This window comes from Podarcis vaucheri (genome assembly GCF_965113315.1).
Source record: "Podarcis vaucheri genome assembly, chromosome: 2".
Lineage (NCBI taxonomy): Eukaryota > Metazoa > Chordata > Lepidosauria > Squamata > Lacertidae > Podarcis > Podarcis vaucheri.
This window is the reverse complement of record NC_138760.1, coordinates 46,606,966-46,634,566: the sequence shown is the minus strand read 5'-3', so window position 1 is coordinate 46,634,566 and position 27,601 is coordinate 46,606,966. Positions and strand designations below refer to the sequence as shown.

At 38.5% G+C, this 27,601-nt stretch overlaps 1 protein-coding gene across 2 annotated transcripts in view; it reads left to right on the top strand.

The window, feature by feature from the left end:
- The window catches only part of FOXK2 (forkhead box K2), a 30,356-nt gene extending 3,285 nt beyond the window's left edge, over nucleotides 1-27,071 (top strand). The window contains exons 2-9 of one of the 2 annotated variants that reach the window (XM_082213188.1): nucleotides 12,285-12,479; nucleotides 18,313-18,460; nucleotides 20,053-20,199; nucleotides 21,421-21,614; nucleotides 23,165-23,340; nucleotides 24,049-24,345; nucleotides 24,537-24,731; nucleotides 25,595-27,071. In XM_082213188.1, the coding sequence (XP_082069314.1) occupies nucleotides 12,285-12,479; nucleotides 18,313-18,460; nucleotides 20,053-20,199; nucleotides 21,421-21,614; nucleotides 23,165-23,340; nucleotides 24,049-24,345; nucleotides 24,537-24,731; nucleotides 25,595-25,791 (1,549 nt within the window). In that variant the 3' untranslated portion in view covers nucleotides 25,792-27,071. Of the gene's footprint in view, nucleotides 1-12,284; nucleotides 12,480-18,312; nucleotides 18,461-20,052; nucleotides 20,200-21,420; nucleotides 21,615-23,164; nucleotides 23,341-24,048; nucleotides 24,346-24,536; nucleotides 24,747-25,594 lie in introns of both variants that reach the window. The other variant, XM_082213187.1, reaches the window with a different exon arrangement.
- Nucleotides 27,072-27,601: the final 530 nt, after the last annotated feature.

Sequence of the window (27,601 nt, the reverse complement as noted above, 5' to 3'; positions counted from 1 at the left end):
TTGTGCACAGTGCAAAGCAATGTTTTACATTAGTGTACTACGCACTTGAAGTCTCTTTGTAGACAAGCAATCCTGCTTTGAGATTCAGTTTAAAGTGACACATTGTAAATTTATTGTGAACTAGGGAGCTTTAAGTTAGCTTGTATATTTTTCATGTGTTACGTATCTGAAATTCACATTAACCTTCTGTGTTACATTCCATGTTTGGGGGTTTTTATTTTGTTGTTGTTCCACCAATCCTCCTTTTTTCTTGGGACTTTTTGGTCTGACACTCAGAGATTTGACCTTAATTAATGTTATGGTTGTCCCACACCCTAAAGAAGGTATAGTAAAAATCTATTTTGTGACATATTGGTTAGCATATTGGGCTAACTCAGTTGCTTTTACTCTTTATAGTAAAAATACTTATTTTCAAATGTGTATGCTACCAATGAGTAGCCTGGAATTGTCCTATCTGCCGGAATACTAGCAGAAATTGATAATGGAGATAGTTAGCTATGAGTTACATGTATCCTTATCGTGGTTACATAGCAGGTTTTGTTTATCTTAAACAGAAAATTTTGATTCAGACTGTAACTGTAGTTGTTTTACACACAAGCCGTGGTGTTTATCTTGCTTAGTGTTTGTGTTTTGAGGAAGCAGTTTGTATACTGGCAAATCCCCAATCTGACAAATCCCTATTGCAAATTCAGGTGTTTTCCCTCCTCCTGTTTGGATACCTTAGAAACCCAGTATTGGCCACTTAAAATATTTTTAAAAAATTTGCTCAGATTAATTTTTCATAGCAGTTAAGTCAGCTTAGAAATAATAAAATTTTAAAAGACAGCTTGGGGTGTCTTCATTCTAGGTTTTGAAACTATAATTTAAAACATAGAAAGATGGAAGCCTTCTTTCAATCCATATACATATCTAAAATGTGTAAGTATTGAGAAGTATGGTAAGTAGTTGTTGACTGCACAGCAAAAGTTAAGGTGGAGGCCTTGCAGTTAATACGTATACACATTGATCACTTTTCTATTTATAAATGAATTGTTTAAAGTTGTATCCTTTATTGCTCAAGTGGCCAACCTGTGGCTCAAGTAGCAGACATCTGCACACCTGGACAGGAGCAGAAAGATTGCAAGTGTGATTATGCCATATGCATTCCAGCCAGCGTCCTCTTTGCAACAGTTTCTCTGTAGTTTAGAATCAAAATTATATTGGAGTCCAGGAGGACTGCATCTATTCATTAGTGTGTAATAGAGTAGCACTCTCTTATACTGTGAACTGGACTTTTAGACACACGTGCCCCAAAGGTTGGCCATCACTGCTTTGAGCATTAGTAATATAAACATGAATGATTGATATCTATTGATTGCTGTAGAATTAACATTAGATAGAGATTGGGATCTCAAGTTGCAACATGGCGGACAGCACTTCTGCTTCCCCTCAATTTTTGTTAGTTCCCTGTTGCTGTCCAGATGCAATACTATTCCAGAGGCTTCCCTAGTGCTTAGGAGTGGATTTACAGATGGTTACAAAGCTGTGGTCCAAGTCAGACTATATATACTGTTATGTGTAGTCTTCTAGTAGAAATAAGAAACTGGTGTTCCATGTTTCAGTCTCTAAAATATTGTGTGCTTATACAGTACATGTCTTCAGAATAAACACACATTTCTGGAATAAAAGAATGATGCCAATGATTGCTTCTTGGTTTTGATGGTATTTATTTGAAGTCTCAGTGATGTGTTGTGTCTTATCTTTAGGAGTAGTTATCACTTTAAATACATGCAAACGTATACATTTAAGCAGTAAATACAAATAGCAATAATATTTTCACAATAAGGAGTCTTTCAAGAACAATAATATTTAGAAATGCTTAGCTTAAGATGTACCTCTTTCAGATGAAGAGTCTCTACCCTGCTTTGTTTAATCCAGTTCTATACTGTAGACAACTGCTGATTTAGCCCTTACTAGCATGTCTGTTCAATATTGTATGTAAACAAACTGACCTGAGTCGGTTTATGAATTATTAGCTTCCAAATTCTGTTCATTGAGAAAAGGAATAGGCACAATTGCCAGTGAATCACTAATAAATCTTACTATACTGTGGCAGATTTTTAAAATTTGGTTCCTTCTGAGATAAGATTTGTTTTGGTTCAACATAGGTAGTATGAACAGAGAATTCTAATCTTGTGATATAGTAAGCCATAGAACCTCTAGGAGGGATTGCTTAAGAATTTGAAGAAAGGTTCAATTTACTACTTGTCTTGGGGTCAAACCACCTGTTAAATGGGAAATCCATGTCTGATTTATTAAATGTTTTTAAAAATGAAATGAAGCTGCAGGGCCCCAACTCCTATTGGATAAACAGCAGTGATGGGTTTAGGAGTGGGTATTGTGAGAAAATTACAAAGGGAAGATTTAAACACCCCTTTGAAAGAACACACATGCTACTCTATACAAAATGAACTTACATTTCAGTTAAAAAAGAACTACATTTCAGTTAAAAAAGAAAAATCAATTGCAAAAATCCAGTATAAATGTGTAGCTTGACTCTTTACAAATACAATGTAGGATTCCCAAAGAGTAGTACATCAATAAGTTTCTAATACAGGAGAACAGAAACCTTTATCATGCTGAAAACAGAAACAGCTGGTGATAGCCTCTTGCTCTTGAACATTAGACACTTACAGAAGGCAAGAGATCTGATCTAAACCCATTAGTGAATACTCTGTTTAAAACACTAGGCATCAGTTTTGTTCCCAAGACAGAACAGCATGTGTAGAACAGCATTGGTGTTCAACTGCTATAAACAAGATCAAAAACTTGTAACAGACTATGAATCCCATGGAATAACTTCTGCTGTGCATCAACTAAAATGTAGTTACTAAATAGTAAAAAAAATATGCTTTTACTATTTGCCATCTGGCACAATTCATAGGAGATGCTTGCTGGTTAATACATTGCCATTGCATGTATTCTACAAACTGCAATAACTGACTTCTGTGCCCTTTCATATGCCACTTACACTTCTAAGCATATGAAGAATACCGGTAGATTTGACTTCAAGGGTGTGCTATAATCAATCTGAGTTCAGTGGATTTCAGTTCAAGAGTATTTTCCTAATGGTAACTGAACAAGTTTCTTTTAAACAGTTTTAAACAGTTCCTCAGAAGAAACTGCTTTAGTTGTTCTAAGGTAAAGCTCTTCTGACTTAAAATGCATTGGGCATCTTGAGGTCTTTTCTTTTCTTGGTTTCCTGTTCTGGTGCCTCCCTGTCTTTCTTCCTTTTGGTTTATTTAGTTTTTCATTCACAGTATAGTTTAAACCTCTATTTACTTTCTTTCTTATACAATATATCAATCTGTTATCGGGATCCAGAAGACTCATTTTCAGCTTCTAGCTATAAACAAATATTATGAGCTTCCAATTTTCAAGGACATATGGTAAATTGGGACCCCACAATATTAATTTAAATTCCTTATTGTGCTATCAGAGAGCCCTGGAGGAGAAAACAAAAGAGATGCATTGGTGAAGCACTGAGTTCTAACAGGAAAGAAAATAAAACAGAAAACAAAAGATACCTAGTTGAAATATTACATAGTAAATATTGTAATGGAAGGGACCCAATGTATCCCAGTAGCCTAACAGAGTCCCACCCACTCAAAAAGTATTATAAATAAGAAACCAGTGTTACAGGGTTGCACTATAAAAGTGTTAATTAAGTCATGATGAAGGCAGCATGGATTGTAAAGTGATTCAGGTTTTGCTAAGATGTTTTGCAAATATTTCAAAGTGCTGCTGGGGTTCACATCAACCCTATTAACATACAAGGGTGGAGGATAAGCTACAGACGATCGATCACCTTACTTAATCTATTGTGGGTAATGACTGAGGCTACTAATGCTGGATCGGTGTCATAAAACAAAATTGGGGCAACAAAAGCAGCAGCAGGAAGTGTTACTAAAAGGAGGAACTTGGATTTTTGTTGATGCTTGTAGCTGGATCCTGAAAATTATAGGAGAGGTTACATGATGGCAGCCTTCACTGTAGCTCTGCCCATTGCACTATGTCACATAGCATGAGCAGAAATTTTCTGTTAAATACAATAAATAGCATTGGCAACTATAGTCCCACTTAGTTTTGCAGACACTTTCATGGATGTGTTTGTGTTGTTTCTGGTAAACAGAAACTTTGTAAACAGAGCTTGTAAACAAGCATGAGTGATAATATAGTGGCAGCATACTTCTTTTCTCTTTCCATCAAATTAATTTTTCTCTCCAGTTACTCTTTAGATTGGTGGGGATATACCTGTTGACTTTAGTTTTGCTGGGCTTGCCTCTCTGTCTTGGAATGACTTGCAGCATTGCATGGGAGGAGTAGACATTGACATTCACATAATAATCAGTAGATGACACACAGACTGCATAGTGAATGAAGAGATAATAATTATTAAGCTATTTTTGTAGTCATTGTAGTTTCCCTCCAAAGAAGAAAATAGTGATTCTGGTTTTGGGGTGATTTTGAAAGGAGAAGCTGTTGAATCTGCATCTTATCTCAACATTCCTTATGCAGTCCTGGGTTTCTATTTATAGATAGCATGCTATAAAGGTAAAGGTAGGTATTGCTACTTGCTATCAACTCTGTGAATACTATAACAAAAATGTAGACACATTTTTTATTTCCCTATTTGCATTTATATATCACCAAACTTCCATGCAGGCACTGACCTTAGCTTCAGCTAGGTACTGGCCTCACATGTCTTCAGACCATACTTTGCGGACTTCTCCCTAACGTGTTTGCTTCTGTATGTCTTGAAATCTATAGTTTCAGTTGTGTGAAAGCAACAACATTCTGATGATCACATACTGAATTTTGCAAATTCAAAGAGCAGTTTGCTTTGTGGAATGCAAGTCTGTTTAAGCTTGTTTCAATAATCCAAGAAACTATGTAGCATGATCCTAAGCATCTTGATTCAGAAACAAAGTCCCACTGAGTTCAATGAAGCCACATTTACATTTCTTTCCTCCAGAAAAACTGTTATGTTTATGTTTTTAAAAAGAAATCAATTTCTTTTTTCAGACTGTCAGTTTGGAAATTTGGGATACAATGTTATGGTGTTTCTTTTCCTATCTGAACAGCTAGTTCTAGAAAGTGGGGCTGAGGTGCTACAGCTTGGTTCAATGACATTTATGTTATAGGGTCCTGCAGGGTTCCATCTTGTCCCACATGCTGTTTTATATATTAAGTGCCATCAATAAGTGAGTGAAACCCAGCACTACTTTCATTTTCAGCTGATTCAAGGAAGGCAATGTAAGTACCAGATCAGCATCTGGGTTTGATTATAGACTGAATGAGAGTCAATAAACAATCTCGGAGGAATTCAATGTTGTTTGCCAAGTGGAACAATTCCCCCCATTTGTTGTTCTCCTGACCCCCAAGAGCTGGTTTTGGGGTCTTGCAGAGGGGGGTGGGGAGCCTCATTGCTTTACTGGTACTCGTTGTGCTGGCTGAAACTATCACAACTAATATGGTCCTCAGTCTAGAGAAGATGGAGGTGCTGTTGGTAGGTGATTCATTTGTCCAGTTTAGTGATGTAGAAACTGTTCTGGGTGAACTTTCTCTTCTTCTGAAAGAGCAGGTTTGTGTTCTGGTCCTCCATCCAGCTTTGTAACTGGAGAGGCAGGGGCACAGAGTGCCTTACACAAGTTTGAATTCTTCCTGTACAGAGGGAATCTAGCTCAGTTAACTATGCCTGGCAACCTCCTGGTTAGACTATCACAATGCATTATACATAACATTGACTTTGAAGAGAATTCAGAAACTGCTGTTAGAGCAAAATACTGCTATGAGAGTGCTAACTGAAAACCAGGTGTTGGGGCTGAAACCTTGTTGATGCTGAGACATATATCTGGTTCCCTGTCCTTACTGGACATGAGTCAAAGTACTGATGCTTACCTTTATTCAATATGAGCATGCTCATGCCTTAAGGTCATCATTAAGGTCCTTTTTGGGGTAGTTCTGCTGTCACTGATGCAGTAGGTGGCAACTGGAGAATGGGTTACTTTTGTGCCCTGTTCAATGAATCACACCTCCAGGGAAGCTTGACTTGTGCCTATCTTCAATTGGAGCAAAGGCCCTTTTGTTTTCCTGAGTGTTTAAATATCATTTTAATTTTGTTTATTTGCCTACTGTGTCTGGATTTTTATGGTGCTGTCCCTGATTGTTTGCTTTTATTAGCTTATTAGGCTTTGTCTGAACCCAGACAAATTTTGGTGAATCTTAACTATAATCTCTTGGAACTGAACCCTACATAAGATGTCCATCTGTATTTCGTAACAGAATGTAGATGGTGTCACTGATTTTTTTCTTTAAAAAAATAACAATTGATTTCCTCATTTGTTTCAACAAGTTGTCATTAAGATAAATGAAGCACTGTTTACTTGAAATTTCGATTTTTTTTGCGAAGTAATTTTACATTTTCTACTTGGATTCTCATGTTAAACCTTGGATAGTTCTCCAGTGAGTACCTTGTACCTCTCTAACATAAATAAGTTAGATACATACAACCCCCTTTTCTGGGGCAGCCTAAAGCTTGGCTCATTGACTGTACTATATGCTTGGTTAACATTAACCATAAGTGCTTAGATTCTTGCACACCAATCCTTTGTATAGACAGCAGTTTGAGGTACTGAATGTAAGTCTTTGTACCATCTTAGAGGTTCAAAGCTGCCATTTCAGCAAGGTAGGACTTTATCCTTTGCCAGCCACACTTCCAGACAGCTGCATTTTGCCATTGCCACACTAGCAGCACATCTGCTGGTGTGGAGGTCTAGCAGGGAAGGAAGCAGATTCCTGTGCTTTGGTTGATATTATCTGCCTCATAAAGCAGTGATTCTCCCAATGCGGGCTTGGCCTGGAAAAGGTGTCAAGACATGGGTGGATTTTTATGTTTGATGTTTTATTGTGTTTTTATATTAGATGGAAGGCGCCCAGAGTGGGGCAACCCAGTCAGATGGGCAGGATACAAATTATTATTATTATTATTAGTAGTAGTAGTAGTAGTAGCATTAATATTATTAATGCTAGAAGAGCTTTTAGAGGATTCTCCCTGGATTTGTGAGGATGGCTGCTTCCCCTCTGACTGCTTTAATGACCTGCTTTGTTCTAATGGTGTTCTCCTATATATGGTTTTAGGACAGAGCTAGCCAGTGTGGTGCCTTCTAGATATTGTAGACTACAGTAGCCATAATCTCTTACCGTTTGTGCCATGTAGCTGTGGCTGATGGGAGTTGGAGTCCAAAACTTTTGGAGGGCACCACATTGCCTGCTCCTGTTTTAGGAAGTATCAGATGTGGCTTGCTATCTTTTCTAATGCTAGTAATCAGTTAGTTCCACAGTCCACAGATTTTTGTGAACACCAGCAAGTTGCATGTACATGACTGCAGGGATCTCTGCACACCCAGCTGTGGAACAGACTTAATAATGCTGGATTTGGGGTGAGGGTAGAATACAGAATAAGCTCACGAAGGTGGCATAAGCTCAAGGTTTGGGAGACACTGGCATAGGACTTGAGAGGCTATTGAAAATGAGTGGTTTGTCTGCTCTTATTGTCAGGCATTAATCAGATTTCAGTGGGGCAGTTTTTAAGTATAGTATGTCAAAGTAGCAAATCTACAGGAAAATGTCAAAAATGATGTGCTTAGAAAACTGTTGAAAAGTAGATGCTCTTAATAGTTAATCTGAAGAATGCTTAGGTGCACTGCTTCATGGGTTGTTAAGTTTAAGTGATATGCTGATCTTGTTGGACCATATGCTGACTGGGCTTGTCTAGGAGAGTGTGGAACTAAAAGGTTACAGATTAATTAGGCCATAACCTGTGCTGTATATTGCTGAAAACAACACTGCTTTGTTGTTATGTTGGCCACTGCAGCAGCTTGCATCATTCATAGATTCCTCCTCCTTCAGAAGTAAGAGTGCATACAATGTACAATTCCATGAATTGAACAGTGTGTTTGTTTGATTTGATATATCCCGTTTTGTAGTAAGAAAAGGCTCTCAAAATGCCTTGCATAAGAATTGCTCAATATAGTCACATTATAGAATCACAGTATTTTGAAGTATAGTCCAGATTTTTAATTTTATTGTTCCCTTCAGAAGCTACAGTAAGCATGTCTAAATAAAACATTGGGCTAGATGGAATTAGCATCAAGAGTTACAACAGATGAGCCTACCAGCCTTTGGCTTCTTATGTTCCCATTTTATACATGCATTGGAAGTTGGATGGGGAGAATTATGTTTGGTCTGCATTTCAGAGTGAACCAGCCTAATTTGCCATTCTTTCACCGATACATGAATCAGAACATTGCATACTTTGCCATATTTTGCAGTGCAGTTTTGGTTCAGAAAAATACACACAAAATGCATATTGTCAATGGATTTTAGTGCAGTTTTTTTTTTTTAAAAAAAAGAATGGACTTATGATTGAATACATATGAAAGTGATACTGACTGGAAAAAGACTGATCTTTCAATCACTAATTGAAAGGCGCTCAAGGCAGGCATCCAAAACTAAGCAGGTCTGGATCTGGCTGGTGCCTGGATGGGAGACCATTTGAAATCTGATGTGTTCATTATTTTGTAATTATTTTTTATTTCATTTGTGAACACTTCCCATGACACACCCCAAAGCAATTTACAATACTGTACAATAAAAACATGTGGAGCAATTGCTTGTATAAAACACACCAGAACAGTTACATGTATAAAACTTTTATTATAAAACTTTTATAATAAAAGCAATTAAAACCGCATATATATAAACAATTTAAAGCACCAGCAGATACATAAAAGCAATTTACGTCCAATACGGGCAGAACCTGGCAGCAGCAGAAGCTGGGAGAGAGACATGCTTGATTTCTGCTAGAATCCAAGCCTGTGACTATGGGAGAAACAATACATTTTGGGGTGTTCTTAATGCTGTAAGCCTCTCCAGCTTATGTTCAGGTTGCATATATGTGTAAATAAACCAAATACCCTAAAGACACCACAGTCTCTGCTGTCTCTTATTTCCAGGAAACCAAGCCTTGGGTAAGTGCATGGAACCCCTGCCTGGAATCTCTCACTGCTTGAAAATTAGGGTAGTATATAATAGTATTTCCTTCTTCTTCATTTTAACGTATCTGTATGGGTGGTTGGTTGGTTGGTTGGTTGGTTGGTTGTATGTTGCTTTGAGATGCCTTTGGCAAGAAATAGTGGCTGATCACTATTTTTTTAAAAGATAAAATACAGATACCAAAAGGAAAAAAATCTTCTCTTAGATGACTTTTTGAATAATGACTGCTTTGTATGTATGTCATGCATGGAAAAAGGTGGGATATAAATAATGTACTCTCCAAATCACAGTAAACACAGCCACATTATCTCAGTATATAGCCTTAATTTTGTGTTCAGGTGAAGCTGCCAAGTTATATGCACCCTTCATACTCCTAAAAACATCTGGCTTGTTGTCTTCTTTTTGGTATTATGAGAACTTTTCTGACAGAAAAAAGTGTTTATCCAGAAATTTAGTCAAAACTTACAAGTGGCTGCTTGAGATGTATGCTGTTGAATGGTGTGATGTGGGCTAAATGTTACTACACCAAAGAGACACCTACCTGCTTGCATATGAATGAAAAGTTAGGTAAGTGTCTAATAGAAGGGCACAGCTTTTTGTTTGTTGACCTTCTCACATGGAAACATAGATACTTACAGTGGTTATAGAATAGAAAATCCTTTTCTGCTTACAATATGAATTAATTTAACAGCAGGAAATAATAATAAACTGAAAGGGGAAAAGTTGGCTTGATTTTGAAGCAACTGTGCTATTACTTCAAAGTGGCGTAAGTTGTTTAAGATGCTGAAACAGCCATTTATAAATCTGAAGCAAGTGTAGACATGCAGTCTTCTTCCAGACAAATTATATTCATTCATGTTCTTAAGGTTGAAGATGAAATTTAGAGACCACACAACCAGCCCGTGTTTAGCTTTTGTGTTGAAAGATGCCAAATACTTAAAAGTGCAGCATTTCCATAGGCAGAGTTTCTTTTGTACTCGCAGACGATGGAGCCTCAAATTCCAGAGGCATTACATGGGTAGTTTTAATGAATTAGTGTCTGGTTTTCCTGCAGCTGATGTGACAAGCAGCTTTATAAGCTGCTTCCCATCGATCCCTGCTTTCCAGCTCTTTTGTGTCTTCTGCTTGGAGGAAAACGATGAAGAGCTTGGTTTCTACAGTAACTACTGCCTGCAGGCAGATTTCTTTCAGGGTTCCTTTCAGTCTGTGCAAGGATGCTGTGTTTGGTTTCTTTAGAGCTCTTTTCTTTGGTAGCCTTGGAGGTTTAAATTTTATATGGTTTAATGTTGCAAAGTATGGTAGGATTTGTAATTGCAAGTGAAGTATGTTTTCCAGAAGTGGCTTCAATTGGTGTTAGTTGCTGTTGGCCTGAAATTATTTTTATTGAAAAATTGGTATAAGCTAAACTTGTGGGGTGTCAATGCTTGTAAAAATAAATACATATAGTGTAGGGAGGAAATTTGGTCCAGTCTATGGAGGAGTTGGTTGTCCATCTTATTTTTAGCCTAAATAAGAACTCTGTTGAATCACTCCAACTCTCCATCTAGTCCAGCATTCTGCTTCCAGAGGCCAGATGTTTCTAGGAAGCTCACAGTTAGGGCTTCAGTTAGGGCTACCCTTCCCTGCTGCCTGTCCTCAACATCTGGTATAGTGCCTCTGAACCTGAGTCCGTTTGCTTGTCATAGAATCATAGAATTGTAGAGTTGGAAGTGACCCTGAGGGTCATCTAGCCCAACCCCCTGCAATGCAGGAATCTCAACACATGGTCCCCCATCCCATTTGAAACCATTCACAACCCTGCTGGTTTTGCAAATGTGCTAGCAGCTTTATTGTTGCAGCACTAGGAAAATATAGCTAATATCTTTTTATAGACTTCACTTCCACGATTTTGTCTTAATTCCCTTTTAAAGCCATCTGACACAGTATTACCATTGCCGTACTTAAGCACTGTGAAAAGCACTGTCATCCATCTTGAACCTACCGTGATTCACTGAGTAACCCAGAGTTCTAGTACTATGAGAAGGAGATTTTTGGGTGGGGTGGGGTATGCTTTTCATTATTTGTTACCTTCGTAGGTGTTCCAATCACTGGATTGTTTTGGTTTCTGATTTCTGTACCTTTGTAACTGTGTAATATATATTGGAGATATCCTTTGAAATATTCAGATAAGAAAGCTATTTTGTGTGAATGTGTATGTATTTATATTATTGACTAATGTGGATAACAATTAATTATAGCTTTAACAAACTAGGCCTATGTCCCTGAAAGAGCAGATTTCAAAATGTATCAGGAATAAAGAACACAGCATTTCTATACGGTTATTTCTTCCTCCACCCCATGACATTCAACTGTTTGAAGCAGCCCCTGGTTGTCAGAGTTATCTCAGCTGAACAAGTTGGTTGGAACCCTGCCATACTGTAGGATCACAACTTGCACACATTTAACTTGCACAATCACAGTTCTATGCGCTTGGCAGCTGGCCAGCTGATATCACACAAATTAAATGCATGTGAGGCGGAGAGTTTAAAAGCTGTTTGCTTGCTGAATTTTCCTGCATGGAAAAAGCTTTTAATTTCTCAACCTTAGACTCTGGGAAACTCTTGTGTGGGCTATGGATGCTTTTGTAATATCTCACGTGACCCTGTGAGATCTTACACTGGCTCCGGCAGGTAAGATTTTTCATGTAGAAGTGGTTCTAGGGAGTTGTTCTGACTAGATGTGATTTCAGTTTTACACACTACCCCTCCACCCAGAATATAACATACACACCCCAAGACGCTATGTACTGCATTTTGAAATTTTCTCCAGAAACTAGAGAAAAGGACAGCAACCTAAAAAAAGAAAGAAAAAGAAGAGTTCTTGAGGTTTTTAATGTATGCCCTTTTATGAAGTATGGATCGTTTCCTAACCAATTTTAGGTCAGTGTGTAGGACTAAGGCTTTTGATTCAAACCTAGCTTTTCATGATACTATGCTATTTCTGTGAATGCTAGTTTTGGTCTTTATATGTGTGTTCAGTTCTCTGTGTTAAGACTTTTTAAAAACTGCAAATAGTAATTGCTCATTTTGTAACCTGAAATAACACTTTACAATTAACATTTTATTAGAGTAAAGTAATACTGATGAAATTATGCAAATAAAAATTTATACTCTTCCAATTAATAAGTGCATTTTGTTTTTATTTTGCAGATGTACATTCAGGTTTCCCAGCACAAACATCAAGATAACATTTACAGCTTTATCCAATGAAAAAAGAGAAAAACAGGAGTCCCCGCAGTCCCCAGTGAAACCTGTGCAACCCCAGATCTCTCCCCTAACAATAAACATTCCAGACAACATGGCTCACCTGATCAGCCCTCTCCCTTCTCCCACAGGAACCATCAGGTATTTAGACATTGTGATGCTGCATGCACAATTAATATAGGACCACAGAATTTAATACGAAGTAATACATCACTTGATGTTTTCATTTGTGCAATAAAACCTGGAGCTCAGCTCAACTTGGGAATAAACTGTAGACTTGCACGTTCTCTTCAGCCACCTAATTGTGCTGGTCTTACTTGAATTTACAGTACTATGGATCACTCAAGGCCAAACTAGAGGTGATGGTTTCAGACACATATTTTTCATTGTGGGTTTGCCCCAATTATATATAAAGTAGGTAAGAGAGGATGCCCTTTGCTTACCTTGATAGTACGCCCATGGGGCAAGAGAGTACCATGGAAAGCTCCAAGTGAGCAAACTAACTACAAAAGCTAGGATTGAACTAAATCCTTTTATGTCTGCAGAACAGCTTCCATAGCACTTTCTCTTCCTTAAGGTGTAGAAGACCTTAAAGCAGCAGAACTCTTAGCTTGAAGCCTAGCATTCTTCCTTCTCCACTCATAACACTTTTCTCTGGGCTAACTGCCTGTAGTGATGGGTGGGCCAACATGGTGATTCGGGTTCCTGTCATGAAGAGAGTTACTTCCTTGGGTGGGTTCAGGCTTTTGAGTTTTAGGCTCTGGAGGATCCAAGCCAAGTATTTCTGGTTCAAGGGTGCCAGATCTAAACCACTGTGGCCTGGGCCAGTCTCCAGCACCTTTACTTTTGGTGCTGCTAGTTTGATGGATTAGGAAGACGCTAACAAGAGTGTGGGTGCTGACAGATGAGTGGTCTGAATACCTTCCAGGATCACTTAACTTCCTGCAGCCACTACCCTCCAGTGCTTTTTCTCCCAGCCAGGCTTGCTTCTGCTACTGGAGCCTGGCTGAGAGAACAATTGGAATGGTTGAGAGCAGGGAGTTTTAACGGTGGAAGTGGAAGGAAGGTTCTGCAGTTCCCACTCACATGCCCCCTTTGCTCCTAAACTACATGATTGGGGGAAATCTGCATGTAAAAGGAGAGGTCTGCTGCTGTTGTGTCTAGTTTGGCTTTCAATATGTGAGTGTTTAGAAATTGTCAGACTTGGAACATTTTGTGAACCAATGATTCATACCTGCTGGGATTCCTGGGAACATTAGATTGAGTTTAAGAACCATGATAAATGTTGACTATGTAGTAACCTAATAGCTGGTTTTATATGGGTGGTGGGCATGCTCAAAGTCACTTAACAACATGTACCATCTCTCTAATAAGCCATCTTTATTATGAATTCAGTTAAGCAATTGCATGAGTCAAACAATACAACTGAACTTCTCCGTCTTCCCTGTACCCCCAAATCTACTCTGGAGATTTGAGGGGGAAGCACATGGGGGAGGAACGGAAGGGAAATTCCACTGTGTCATTCTGTTTAAGCAGTGACTTAGTTGGATGCAATGCAATGCTGTGTTTTATGGTAACACTTTCAAAAAGAAAATACTAAAATCAAAAGTATTAGATTAAGAAAAGTATTAGTTCCAGCTTGCATGTCCTTCTTGTTTTTGTTCTGTGGGATTTCTCAGTGTCCCTGACCCTCAGTGCCTTCTCCAGTTGGAGGTTGGGTTGGGATGTGGGAAAATGTCTGCCACATCCCTGCCCTGGGTAAGTTTTGAGACCCTAAAGCAGGAGAAGGGGATGAGATGGCAGAGGACTCTGGTTCCTTGCAAGAGCTGAAAGTGATCGCTTGTATGGTCTTGATCCTTTGTGAGCGTTCACTTGGAACACTTGCAAAGAATTGATCTCTTTTGGGGAGAAAAGTTGGGTATACAGGCATTTCTAATTGCAATTTAACTAAATCATTTTTACCAAGGATGCAAAGGCAATTTGGATGTCATTTGCAAAATATTTTAAGCAGCTAGAATGTGCAGAGTACATTTAAGAATATTTAAGTTGGTTTTGCACCACAAAGGTGGCAGAACTGTGACTTGAGCTGAGACTTTGGAATCATGATTTGTGTGTAGTAGTATGTTCAGTGAAAAATGTGTGTGGTTGATTTTAACTCAGACTGCCGTGTCTACATAACAAGTATTGAATCAAAATGCTTCTGTAGATCTATTACAGTTGTCTTTGTGTTGCCTAGAGTATGTGGGCTGTATCCAATGAAGTCATTGACTTTAAAGGATCATCCCTGTTCATGCAGTAGAATTTCCCCTGCCTTGCCTTTCCCCATGTGCTCCTGTGCACCCCACATACCTTTTCTGGGTTTCTTCCCAATCCTCCAGAGCAGATTGTAGGGAGGAGAGGGAGGACTTTCCAACTTTATAGCATTAAAAATAGTATTCAAAATAACTTCGAAAACATTACAAGGCTTTTCAGCTTTACAGCACTAAAAATAATAGTCACGGCTGTTTTGAAATTTTTTTAGGAAAGGCACTACATTATAAATGCTGAAATCTAAAGAATTGTCCATGCAGCATTCTGTGCACATGCTGTGACTTTGGTGTGTGTTCCCAACTCCTCTTCTTACCACAATCTCTCATCACTGCCCTGCCTCCGAAAAAGCTACTCCTGGAGGTCATGGGGAGCTGGAGTGGCAGTGAGGTTCTGTAGCTAAAATGAGAATCACACAGTGTGGCTGCTTACAGGCACCCTGGAGTTTTATTTTAAATTACATTTTTGTGCATGTGTTATTTTGGGGAAATTATAATACATTACACATTTTATTCCAGTTGCTTTGTCAAAATAAAGCATGTCCAGCAGCTTCTGAGGCACATAAATATAAAATCACATTGCTTGATTCTTGGTATCAAAACAAACATTCGTCCATGCAAATTCTTTCCTATCAGAACAAAACATAAACAACATATCTCAAGAGAAGCAATTGTGACCATATAATCTTTCTCAAGGGAGAACTGACTAGAACTTCTGTGTGTTACCCTGCACATTTATATGAACAAGGTAAAAGGAAGACCCAGAGATGCAAATATTTTTCATGGAACTTTCCCCCCAATGTTGATACCATACTTCTGTGTTTAAAGACTCAAAATGCATTAATTATGAGAGATCAAGGGTAAATCAGGCTTTTAAGATTCCTCCTTACAGCATCTTCACAGTACTGATTGGAGCTGCATAAATTATTGACTCCAACTATATTACCAGATAAGATCTATATTAAAAACTAAGCTAAATTGTCGAAGGTAAGTTTAAATTGGCTGACTAAAATGTGCCCTTATTAAATGGGCAGCACATGTAAAAATAATAATTATATATAAGTACTTTTTTAAAAAAACCACCTACACATGGCAGGCACCATCTTAGAAAAAGCATTCATTTTCTTTGTTTAACATAAAAAGAATTACTGTAATATTCTAAGACATTATCTTCTATGACATGCACATGTATCATCAAATGACCTTTTGTTCTCTTCAAAACTATTTGTTGTCATAGACAAATTTAATTAATTTAAAATCGCATGCTGTTAATTTCCTTTTAATTGGGTGGAGGCCCTATTGAGAACCTGTAGGCAAGGGTCAAAATATATATAAATCCCTGCTCCTTTTCCACACAGGAACTTTTAAGCTTTCCACAACATTAAGTGTCAGCCTCCACCCAGAAAATCCCATCCAAAGGCTGAAGATCCTTTGGAGCAGAATCTCACGAGGGACTGTTGTCAACGGAGATACTGCCTTTCCCCCTGCACATGAAAGGAAGCTCTTTCCACTCACACATGTAGATAGTGTGTTTGGATCTCACCATAGTGTTTGCTGAAAATTAAATGGAAGATGGAGCCATTATGTGGGCTTATTCTCCATCTAATAGCTGGGTTGGCAATAGTTGATTGTTGTCTGGATAGTGATCCTGTTCAGGGGTGGGTGTGTCTTTGTCATGCAGGTGCTTTTCTAAAGCTGATTTGTTTATCAGTTGTACATTTTAGAAGCTATATAGTCAACATTTTGAATGCTTTAAAAAAATTAAGTTCATTCTGAAAACTTCCACAAATAAAGTTGATAGGTATTCAGTTTGAAATGCTGAAACAGGCCTATAAGCCAGTACTATTGTGGGCATGCAGCAAAACAGACTTCGAGAGCCAGTGTGGTGTAGTGTTTAAGAGCGGTAGTCTCGTAATCTGGGGAACTGGGTTCGCGTCTCCGCTCCTCCACATGCAGCTGCTGGATGACCTTGGGCTTGTCACACTTCTTTGAAGTCTCTCAGCCCCACTCACCTCACAGAGTGTTTGTTGGGGGGGAGGAAGGGAAAGGAGAATGTTAGCCGCTTTGAGACTCCTTAAAGGGAGTGAAAGGCAGGATATCAAACCCAAACTCTTCTTCTTCTTCTTCTTCTTCTTAACAACCGTAGCTCAGGAGTCAGTTGGTTCCCTTTTCTCCACAGGTTGATCTTTTGTCTCTGTTGTATTATCTGATCTAACAAAGTTTTTGGTATTGTTCATTGTGAAGAATAAACAAATTATATGTTTACTTATATCATCCTTTTTTGAAATCTTTTGGATTGGTTTACTGCCCTTCTCACCATTGCCCAATATATCCTGAAGAGGATTTAGATCATTGTAGCGTTTCTTTTGTAACTGGTGTGCATTACTGGTGTGTCCTCAGCTACCTCAAATCTAATCTACTGAAGATAGGGATATGCACCTAAAACAATTATTTGCATTCCTAAAGTTACCATCCTGAATGTAGTTCCTCATTTGATCTGACTGTAGTCACTGGACACATGTGAGAGATTTGCCTACGCGTACAGATATCTATTCCAAACTAATATGTGACAGTTGGCACCTATATGCAACCACTTCCATATTTAACAAGCAATCCTGGCATCTAGCAAGATTGCCAGATTGCAGCCTGGAGACTCTTCTGTCTCTTTACAGTCTTGCAGTCATGCAGGAGGATGCAGCTGTGGCATTAAAAACCAGCATTTGGACCACTTTACCGCTAAAACAAAAATTACCTCCCTCCCTCAACCTGTCAAGCCTCCCATGTGCTGTTGGAAGATGTTGCTTGAAGACCTCGCAGCTTCCAAGTTGAAACGAAGGCTGGCTGCTCTTCACACTTGCTAGAGGGCAGCACCACATTTTTTGAAAAACTAGGTAGAATCAAACATTTCTTGACCTTAAGAGGGATTGTTTTCTCTATATTGAGAGCATGTGAGACTTCTGCCAAGATGTTAACATTTTCCTAATCTAATAGTAACAGGAAAGTAAAGCCTGCTTCTTTCCATATGTCACTCACTACTGCCTTCATTGGTGAGTGACCCCTCTCTTTTCCCCTCAAAAAGAGCATTCAGATTTGTGATGTAACCACTGTTTACATGGAGTATTTTCATCAAGGCGTCAGTGAATTGGCAAATTTAGCCTCCATATCTTTTTCCAAGCACTATGTTCTATAAAAGAAACTGGATTTGACAGTGTGATCTTTTTACCCAGGCTTTGTCAAGGCTCTTTGTCTCACCACATTGAATGTTGTACTCCATGTGTTTCAACTGAGCAGTTTCTTGTCCTACTTGTGTAGTTCTACATTTTGAGATGCCACATCCTTGTTTAAGGCTTGTCCATCCATTTTCATATATACTGTTGTAGACACAAGTAAAGCACTAGACTCTGAAGAACAGTTTTCTAAAAATGTTTACATGTAAGTTCAATTCCGTTAGAGAAACATCACATTCATAAAATAGTGGTTGATAGGGATCCCAGTGATCCCTTCCCCCATAACTACTAAAATTCACAATGCTGAGAGACTTATAAGGGTTATTGTGGAAATGATTGAGGTTCTTAACTGCATGATTTATTTTGTAACCAGGGGTGTTTGATATTTTTAATTTGTGGGTGGATATACTCTGTAATGGATATACTCTTCCTATTCTACAGTGCTGCAAATTCCTGCCCATCTAGCCCTCGTGGTGCAGGTTCTTCAGGGTACAAAATGGGCCGTGTAATACCATCTGACCTACATCTAGTGGCTGACAATTCACAGTCAGAAAATGACAAAGAAGCATCTGGTGGAGATAGCCCAAAGGTAAGCTTGATTGGAATCAATATTGTAACATTGATTCTTGAGTTCTGTGTTACACTAATGGAAATGTATTGGTTGGAAAAAGCAAAAGTAGCAATAATAACTATATGTGGTTTAGTAGTTTGAAATAGAAAACAACATGTATCCTGTATATCTGTGCTGTATTTAGTTTGGATGCTACAGAATGCTGTGAAAGTATCATAAAGCTAGAAGATTATACTTTCACAATTTTCTTTTTTGTTGTCAAGTGATTTTCTAAAATATCTTTCAAATTATATCCATTCTGTGTGTTGGAATATTGAAAATGCTAAAGCCTATAAAAGTTAGTTTCAAAAAGGAGAGGCATCAAATATGCAACCACAGAGTCAAAGGCAATGTAGGCAATGTAGTCCAACTCTCTGCTTGATGCAAGAAATCCAGAGCTAGAACATCCTCAACAGATGGCTGTCTAGCTTTTGCTTGGAGACCTTCAGTGAAGAAAAGCCCACTACCCCTCCTAGATCTGCCCTCTTGGAGCAATAGAGAGCAAGTCATTGTCCTCTTCTGTGTGACAGCCATTCAGGTATCTGAATGAGTGCTATCTTGTTACCCCTCAGTCCTCTCTTTTCCAGTCTAATCATGCCAAGTTCTTTCAACCTTTCTTTATAATAATAGGACTTGTTTTCCAAAGCAGCAGCTGTATTTGTTGCCTTCCTCTGAACTCATTCCAATATGTCTATATATCATGGGAAGTCACTGTTCTGAGCACTTCTGTACTGGATCATTCATTCATTCATATTTTGTTCGTTTTAAAAACATCTCAGTACACCATAGTAATGTAGTTTAAAGTTGTGGGTGCTGTATTGACAAGCTTGAGTGTTTGCACGCTAATGGAATTTTGAGGTCTGGAAACCATCCTATGAGGAATGCTTGAAAGAGCTGGATCTGTTTAGCCAAGAAAAGAGAAGATAGCAGTTTTCAATATTTGAAGGACCGTCATGCAGAAGATGGGGCAGACCTGTTCTCTGTTGCTGTAGAGGGCAATACTGCAAACGATCGATGGAAACTGCAGGGAAGTAGAATGCAGTCTGCTAAACATTGCAGAAACTTTCTACTGGCGAGCACTATCTGATCATGGAATATAACTGTCTGAAGAGGGCTTTTATTTGCAGGAGGTTTTTAAGCAGAGACTTGATGGTCAGCTGTCAGCTATGCTATAATGTAGTTTTATCCTACGTTGAGTGGGGGGCTGACTTCCAGTGTATCTTCCAGTTTTGTTATTAATATGGATATGGTGTTCCACTTGAGATTGAATAATAATAGTGCAGAATAATATGGAATGATTACTTTCCATGACTTGGAAACTATGGAAACTATTAATGTAGCATATATTCACATTAGCCTTTTTTGTATCACACTGTTGACTCAAGTTCCACTTGTGATTAACATCAGTCCCAACTCTCAAACACATAATATCTCCCAATGCAAATCTATTCCAGAATTGTCTGATATTTTCAAGCTTTATTGTAATACACAACTGATGTATTTCTTACGTTACTGAATGGATAAGATGCTGTAGAAAACTTTACTGTATTCATTTTCATCTTCTTTTATAGGATGACTCAAAGCCACCTTATTCCTATGCACAACTAATAGTACAAGCAATTACGATGGCACCTGATAAGCAACTTACACTAAATGGAATTTATACGCACATAACTAAAAACTATCCTTACTACAGGACAGCAGACAAGGGCTGGCAGGTAAACATAACTAGTATTGTTTTAAGTAAAATAAACAGAAAACAACTTAGTTTAGTTACTACTTCAGACACGGACTTCACAGCCCCCCTCCTGCCCTGGTTATATGTTTAACTTTGTGAAATAGGTTTTTGGAGCTTTGAAAATGATTAGCTGTTTCAGTAACCTAAAATGGTACACTGGTTCTTTCAGTAAAACTAACCCTTTTCCCATGACCCTTTTCCGCATAGAAAGGTTAGTAAGGGATGTATTTGTAGTAATGGATGAGGGTTTTTCAAAATTGTAATTGAGAAATGAGAAATCCCTAAATGTCTGGTAGATGAATGTTATGTATGTATGTATGTATGTATGTATGTATGTATGTATTTCATAAAATTTATACATCGCTTGATTGTAAAAAACCTCAAAGCGGTTTAAGTAGGAGTCACAAATTCTGTGCCAGCTTCTCCAAATGCTATTTCCAGAAACCCCCAAACTGGATTACTTATCCTCTTCATCTAATAAAACCAACTTGAACATGTGCTTTAGTTTTTATAATGTAGTCTGTAGGCAGCTATTGTTAGGTTGCAAAACTTGGGATATTCCAGTATATTCCAGGGGATGGGAGAGGAAAAGAGGCAGGAATTTTTAAGGAGGAGGAAAAAAGAGGACATGGAATGGGAGAGAAACAGTGAAGTTTGAGGAGAATTCTTTATTACCAAAATCCTTGGCCATCCTCGTGTATTTGTTCATGCCTGAACAGCATATGTTGCCTGAATATTTCCAAGCTTTTTAAAAGGAAAATTCATGTTTTGGTTATTAAGAAACTAGAAGGCATTGTTCAGTACATCCTAGGAGTGTAATGTGAAGAGCTTGAAAGATCAAGTCAGGGAAGGCCACCAGAATGTCAAATGACTTTTCAGCATGTAAAATTTAAAACTGCTGTACTAAGCAAAATTTGAAGTATTTCAGGTGACAGAAGGTAAAAATACAGTTGAAGCACCAGGAAAAGGCAAAACCATGTGTTAAAGAGGGAGAAACTGCAAGAACTAAATATGTGGGGCTATATTAGTGATAGTTCCACTGCTGAAAAAGTTGGTTATGATGGAAGGGTGACTGCTGTCAAATGAATATGTGGTGACTGGAGACTGGTTTCACAAGGAGCGGAAACCTTTGCATTAGGCCATATTCCTGCTTGATGCTGAAGAGATGGATGATTTGTATATATATTTTTATATTCCATAGAATTCAATTCGTCACAATCTCTCTCTGAATCGTTATTTCATCAAAGTACCACGTTCCCAGGAAGAACCAGGCAAAGGCTCCTTCTGGAGGATAGACCCTGCCTCTGAAAGCAAATTAATAGAGCAGGCTTTTAGGAAAAGGCGGCCGAGAGGAGTACCTTGCTTTAGAACCCCACTGGGACCTCTCTCTTCTAGGTAAGGAATCAAAGTTGGGGGTTTAAAAATACACTTTCAGAGGCTTCACCTTAAGTGTGACTCGTTCTGCTGGGCATAGGGTAACCGCAGTCCTAAGTGATCGCAATGTTGTTAGAGCTAGATGTATAACAATTATAAAGGACTTTTCCTAAATAGAGAACGGGTGTTCATTGTAATTGACTGCACTAAGGAGCCATTAAAATTTCTTCTTGAGGAGACTTGGTGGGTTTTGCTTCATACTAAGGATCTGTTGCCATTTTGGGGGCTTGAAATCCCCCCCCCAAAGTTTAGGCTGGCTAGTAATGTTGTTCCTTCTCAGTTGTAGCCCTTTCGAGTGCATTGCAGTTACCTCAAAACAATAGCTGTGGAGGGCTAGATTCACACAGTGCAGGTAATGTAGTGTCACAAGAATCGACTTTCACACATTGAATGTTGTCAGTTTGCATTATTAACATAACACCTGCCAAGCTGCCCTCTTGCTCCACAGTTGCTGCTCAGGGATAATGCCCAGCAAGGGCACACTCTTCTTTCCCTTCAATCTGTTCACTCTTCTGTAGTAGCTAGCTAGCAATCAGCTCTACATGGCAAGCAGCTCTTTTGATTGCATTTTTTTAAACCATTGGCTTGCCCCATGGCTTGAGCCTTCTGGAGAAGTATCCATTTACCTTTTGGACCTAACCCACTCTGCTTAAATCTGGGTGTGTATAATACATTATATAATATTTTAAATGGGTGACACCCAGCCGTGCTCCCCCAATTGTCCAATGAATTCTGCTTGTACAATGGGACTTCTTTCACCCCTCCCCCCAAAATCTTCCCTTGTTCCACAGGGATTGTATTGGTGGCGCAGGGGGCAGAAACTTAAGCACAGATTTTGAAAGTTTTCCTTAAGAGCTTCATGTGTTCCATCATTTAACTAAAATTCATAGTGGCTAGGCATGCATTTCCGAATAGAACATGAATAGTTAGTAGTTTCCTAATAGAGAGAATACTCTGGTGCTGCTTAAACCAAGATGGAAATCACAGAAATATAATTTTTTAACAGTTCCATTCATTTTTTAGGTATTGTCTCAAAAATGATGTATCTAAAAATATTTAAAGCAGATCCTGTGTGTTAGAGAAGTAGGGAAATCCAAGGAGAACGTATATGACAGAGTAACAAAGATCAAGGTATTTGAGTTAGGGAATTCCATAACTTTTGATCGTCTAGGGTGCCTGTGTGCCTGCCAGTGTCTGCTTTGGTGCCCACACAGGGGCTTCAGCACACTGAACCTCTAAATTAAGGCATGCTGAATAACTCATTCATTTTTATTGACATTTGTTTCAATGCCCCCCACATCCTACTCCTTGTTCTGTGCTACTATAGCAACCATAGTCTGCTTTTGAATTACCTCTGCAAAAGTCTGCGAAGTCAGGAATTGGTAGTACTTCTCAGTCAAAGAGCTCCTCCTTGTGGAAAGTATATGTATTAAATGGTTTTTGAGGCTGACTACTCATCGTAGCTGTCAATTCTCAATCTGAAAGTGGCTGCTTTTGTTCTTCATTTGCAGAAGTGCCCCAGCTTCCCCTAATCACTCTGGAGTGTTATCTGCTCACTCGAGTGGTGTGCAGACCCCAGAGAGCCTGTCAAGGGAAGGGTCACCTGTCCCAATGGAACCTGAGCCGAGTACTATCCAGCCAAAATTAGCAGTAATACAAGAAGCACGATTTGCACAGAGTGCCCCAGGTGAAATATTCATATAGTGTTCATGTATTTAATATGCATATTAAAACTGTACCAAACTAATGGAAAGTATAATGTAGGCTTCACTTCAAAAGCCAAGTTTGTTTGCAGAAAGAAATTATGAATGAAAATTAAAAATATAAGTACTCTATCCTTTGTGAAGGGCTAATAGAACCCCCTTTTCCAAATACTTTTAAGATTTATGAGTTGGGGTTGAATGGAATTGTCATGCTGAAATTATGACAATTGAAGGTGCTGGGTGGGGTTGATGGAAGTTGGGAGTCTAACAACTTCTGAATTTCCCCAATGCTGTGTTAGGAGGTCTCCAAAGGGGAAAGCAAACCAAATTGTTTCATAGGAGCACAGAGATTACATTGGTGACCTCCTGCAAAATGTGTTCAAGCCACTGAACTACGGATCTACAACACTTCCATTTTTTTGTTTTTATTTTGAAATGTAGTTATGTTAACTATTAGTGTTGCCAGTAGTTGCAACCCTCTCCTTGTGGCACAGCAACGGTTTTTTTTTTACTTTTTTACTGCTGAAAACAGTGTCAGTAATACTGAACTAACTGGATTTACTCTTAGGATAGCTGAAGAAACTGTTGAAGGAAGGAGTAGGCTTTTTTAAAAATTCAAGTAAACAATATGTTCATAGACTTTTGGAAAGCAGATGATTTAACTAATTTCCTCCCCTGCCTTTTTTTGATAGGCTCACCCTTATCTAGCCAGCCTGTTTTAATTACTGTACAGAGGCAGCTACCACAAACTATGAAACCTGTCACATACACTGTTGCAACTCCTGTGACAACATCAACATCCCAGCAGCCTGTAGTACAGACAGTTCATGTTGTTCATCAGATCCCAGCTGTGTCTGTCACAAATGTGACTGGATTAGCACCAGCAAATACTTTCACTGTAGCTGGACAAGCCGTGGTCACACAGGCAGCGATGGTGGCCCAACCTAAGGGAGAACCTCAAGAGAATGGAGACCACAATGAAACGAAAGGTGAGAATTTGGTTCCGGTTCCCCTTGGAAGTAATACAGTCCAAATATTTTTTTGTATTTGTTGCAAGTAGTGAAAACAACTACATAATACTGATTTCTCTTAAGAAGTGCTAATTTTGATGCTTTAAGCATGAATTATTCAGTGCTTCCAAACTCATTCTAACAGATTTTTATTTTTATTCCCACCCCAGTTAAAGTGGAGCCTATACCTGCCGTTAGCCATACAACCATAGGAGCTGCTAGTCGGATCATTCAGACATCTCAGACGGCACCTTTACAGACGGTTACTCTAGTGCAACAGACACCTCTAGGTCAACACCAGCTACCAATAAAAACTGTAACTCAGAATGGAACACATATAGTACCCATCACCACAGCAATTCAAGGTCAGGCCAACACTGGTAAGCATTTGGAGTGGTGTCTTTAGTGTCACAAATTTTCTTTTGTCACAGTGATGTCCAGTATCTGTGGATTCTTGATTCTCAAAATTGTTACAGATTTGTGCTTAATTCTTTAGCTTATTTTGAGGTAACTACTACCTTGGAAAATTAAGGGGTTTTTTGTTTGTTTTTTAGTCTACATCCTTTCCCTTTCACGTTAAGTTAGGAACTGATCTGTGATACAAAGACCTGTGTAACTGTGCTGTGCATTAGTATTTCTGGAGGAATAGCTTCCCATCCCAGATAGCAGTCTGCTTTTAAAATCAAAAGGATGTTTCTGTTGAAAGTTAGGGAATTCTTCTGTGGGAGAGTCGGGAACCACCACTAGTTATGCTCAAGGCTTTGGGCATGCCTAAAGTAACTCTTTCGATCCCCACATTGGTTTGATTCATGGTTTAATTAAGCTTTAGATACTCAATGATCTTGGTGTTGTTTTATTTCTTTCTCTCCCCCCACATGCTGTCCTGAACTTTGAAAAAGCAGTTCTTTACAATATATTATAGTTATTTACTCATGCTTTTTTCTTGGTCGTTTCACAATCCTTTGGGACCATCTGCTCCCGGTAGAATATAGACTGCTATCCTATTCACACTTTCTGGCAGTAAGTTCCCTTTATCACAATAATGTTTTTCTTCCTCTTTAGCCATGAGGTCAGCCACTGCAGATATTTTCACCCATGCAAGAACATCCTAGGGTCGTTCTCGAATGTGTGCCGCATCAAGCTTTCATGTAATACTAAAGCCATTCGTGGAATTGGGCTTCCTCTTGCTTTGCCTGCGTTTAATGTATCTCCATTCTTTTATTTTCAGCTGCTGCAAGTCCCCTACACATGTTAGCAACCCATGCATCTGCATCAGCTTCTCTTCCAACAAAACGTCAGAACGGAGACCAGTCTGATCAGCAAGAGTTGAAACGTATCAAAACGGAGGATGGAGAGAGCATAGTCATAGCTGTGAATGTGGAAACTCCACCTGTGGCAGTGAGTGAACAAGGCAGCCAGAACTAGGAACTTAAGAGGAATATTTCTTTTTAGAATGATGCTCCGTGGTGCCAAAAGGAGACATTGAAACACCTAAACTATTGAACATGTTCTCACATGGTGGGGAAAGGGGCCCTGTGACTTCAACTTTCAGCACTGAGAAAAAAAAACACAGGTGGCCTTAGAACTCCTTAATTTAAAAATCGAAACCAAACTGTCCAACATCTTGTTCCAGAGGCTGTGACCCCTTTCCCCCCACTCCTCCTTGCCGTTCTGAAGTGACTCTTTATAGATAAGGAGAGATACAAAAGTTGGAAGTCTGCAACTTTAAAAAGCTCTATTGGATTGATTACTTTAAGGATTGAGTATCTCAGTATATCACAGCATGATAAGTACTTCATGTGACTGGATTTCAAACGATTGTATATTCCTCAAAGGGAACAGAGGCAAGGAGCCATTTCCTACATCTTGGCAGCTAGCCTTTCATAATGACCTACCCAATGCAGTTGTTGGTAGATATGCAGTATTTTGTTGTTCACATGTGGAATTAGAAATTTTTGATGTGTACTTTCATTTTATTTTCAAAATAATGGGGTCTTTGACATTTCAAATCACTCCATTTCTACTCCAGAAACTTTGGAATCACACAGTACTTTTCATGTGAAATTTTGTTTGGTAAAACTGAATGTAGGGTTTTTTAACCAATGGAATGATTTAATTTTGTCCTGTTAAAGTTCAGATAAAGCTACTTTGTTACATCTGCAAATTTTCATATTTTAGCAGTTGCCTGATAAAATTTAATCAGATTTTATTACCTTGTGTAGTGATCAAATGCTTCTTTGGGCTTGCATGTTACTGATTAGAAATACAGTGTAAATGAGCCGTTAACTGACGTTAAAGAACTGCTACGATGAATTTGACCAGAGCTGCACTTATCTGTTTCTCTTTCTTGCTACCTTTTGCTGTTTGTTACTTTGTGTTGACTTTGATTGTCCCTGGCTTATTTTTCCAGTCTAAAGTAAAACAAGAGTCTCGCTTAATATTGTGTATGTTTAAAATGGCAGACTGTTCTTCATTTAGAAAAGAGAAAATTCTTTATCACAAGTCCTTTTAAAAAGAGAAAAAAAACTTGTCAGAGGTATATCCAATATTTTTCAGCATAAGCGCCCACCAGTAGAAATTAATCTGATGAGTTTATCTTTAACTTTTGATGTCCTGCACAGACCTTCTGGGGTCTGCATTAAGAGTAGCTGTTGAGGTTTTCTAACAGTGGCTACCATACTATAATAAATGTGGTTTTTTTTAAAGTGTGTGTTCTGCAGTTGAACATTTTAAAGGATACTTCTCAGAGTTGTGATTGTAGAATCCACCTTACATTTCAGAACTGAACTAAAAGCTAAGACTGTTTTTTGTCTTTCATTCACATGCTGTCTTGTCCCTTCATATTAAGGTGAGTTAAAGGTAAAGACTGGCTTGAACCTTTGATTTGCCCTTTTTTGGCAATACCATTATTTATATATATTTTTTCATTTTGAGAAGAATCTGTATTTTCATGATGGACTGAAATGGCTTGGAATGGCTTATATTTAGTCAGTTTTTGAAAACTGTTTATCTGAAGACCAAATATGAGAAATCTGTACCAAGTATCATGTTAACCCACACAGTAGAGCTGTCACAGTGTCAATCTGGATAATACATATTAAAAGATTATGAAAAAATGCTGTACACTAGCTGGATTTATAACAGCCACTATAAGCTGGGTAAAGCAAAAGAATTTATGTAACTGCAGCATTCTACTTTTTGTGCTGTGGTCACTTAATTTAGAAATAATTAAACT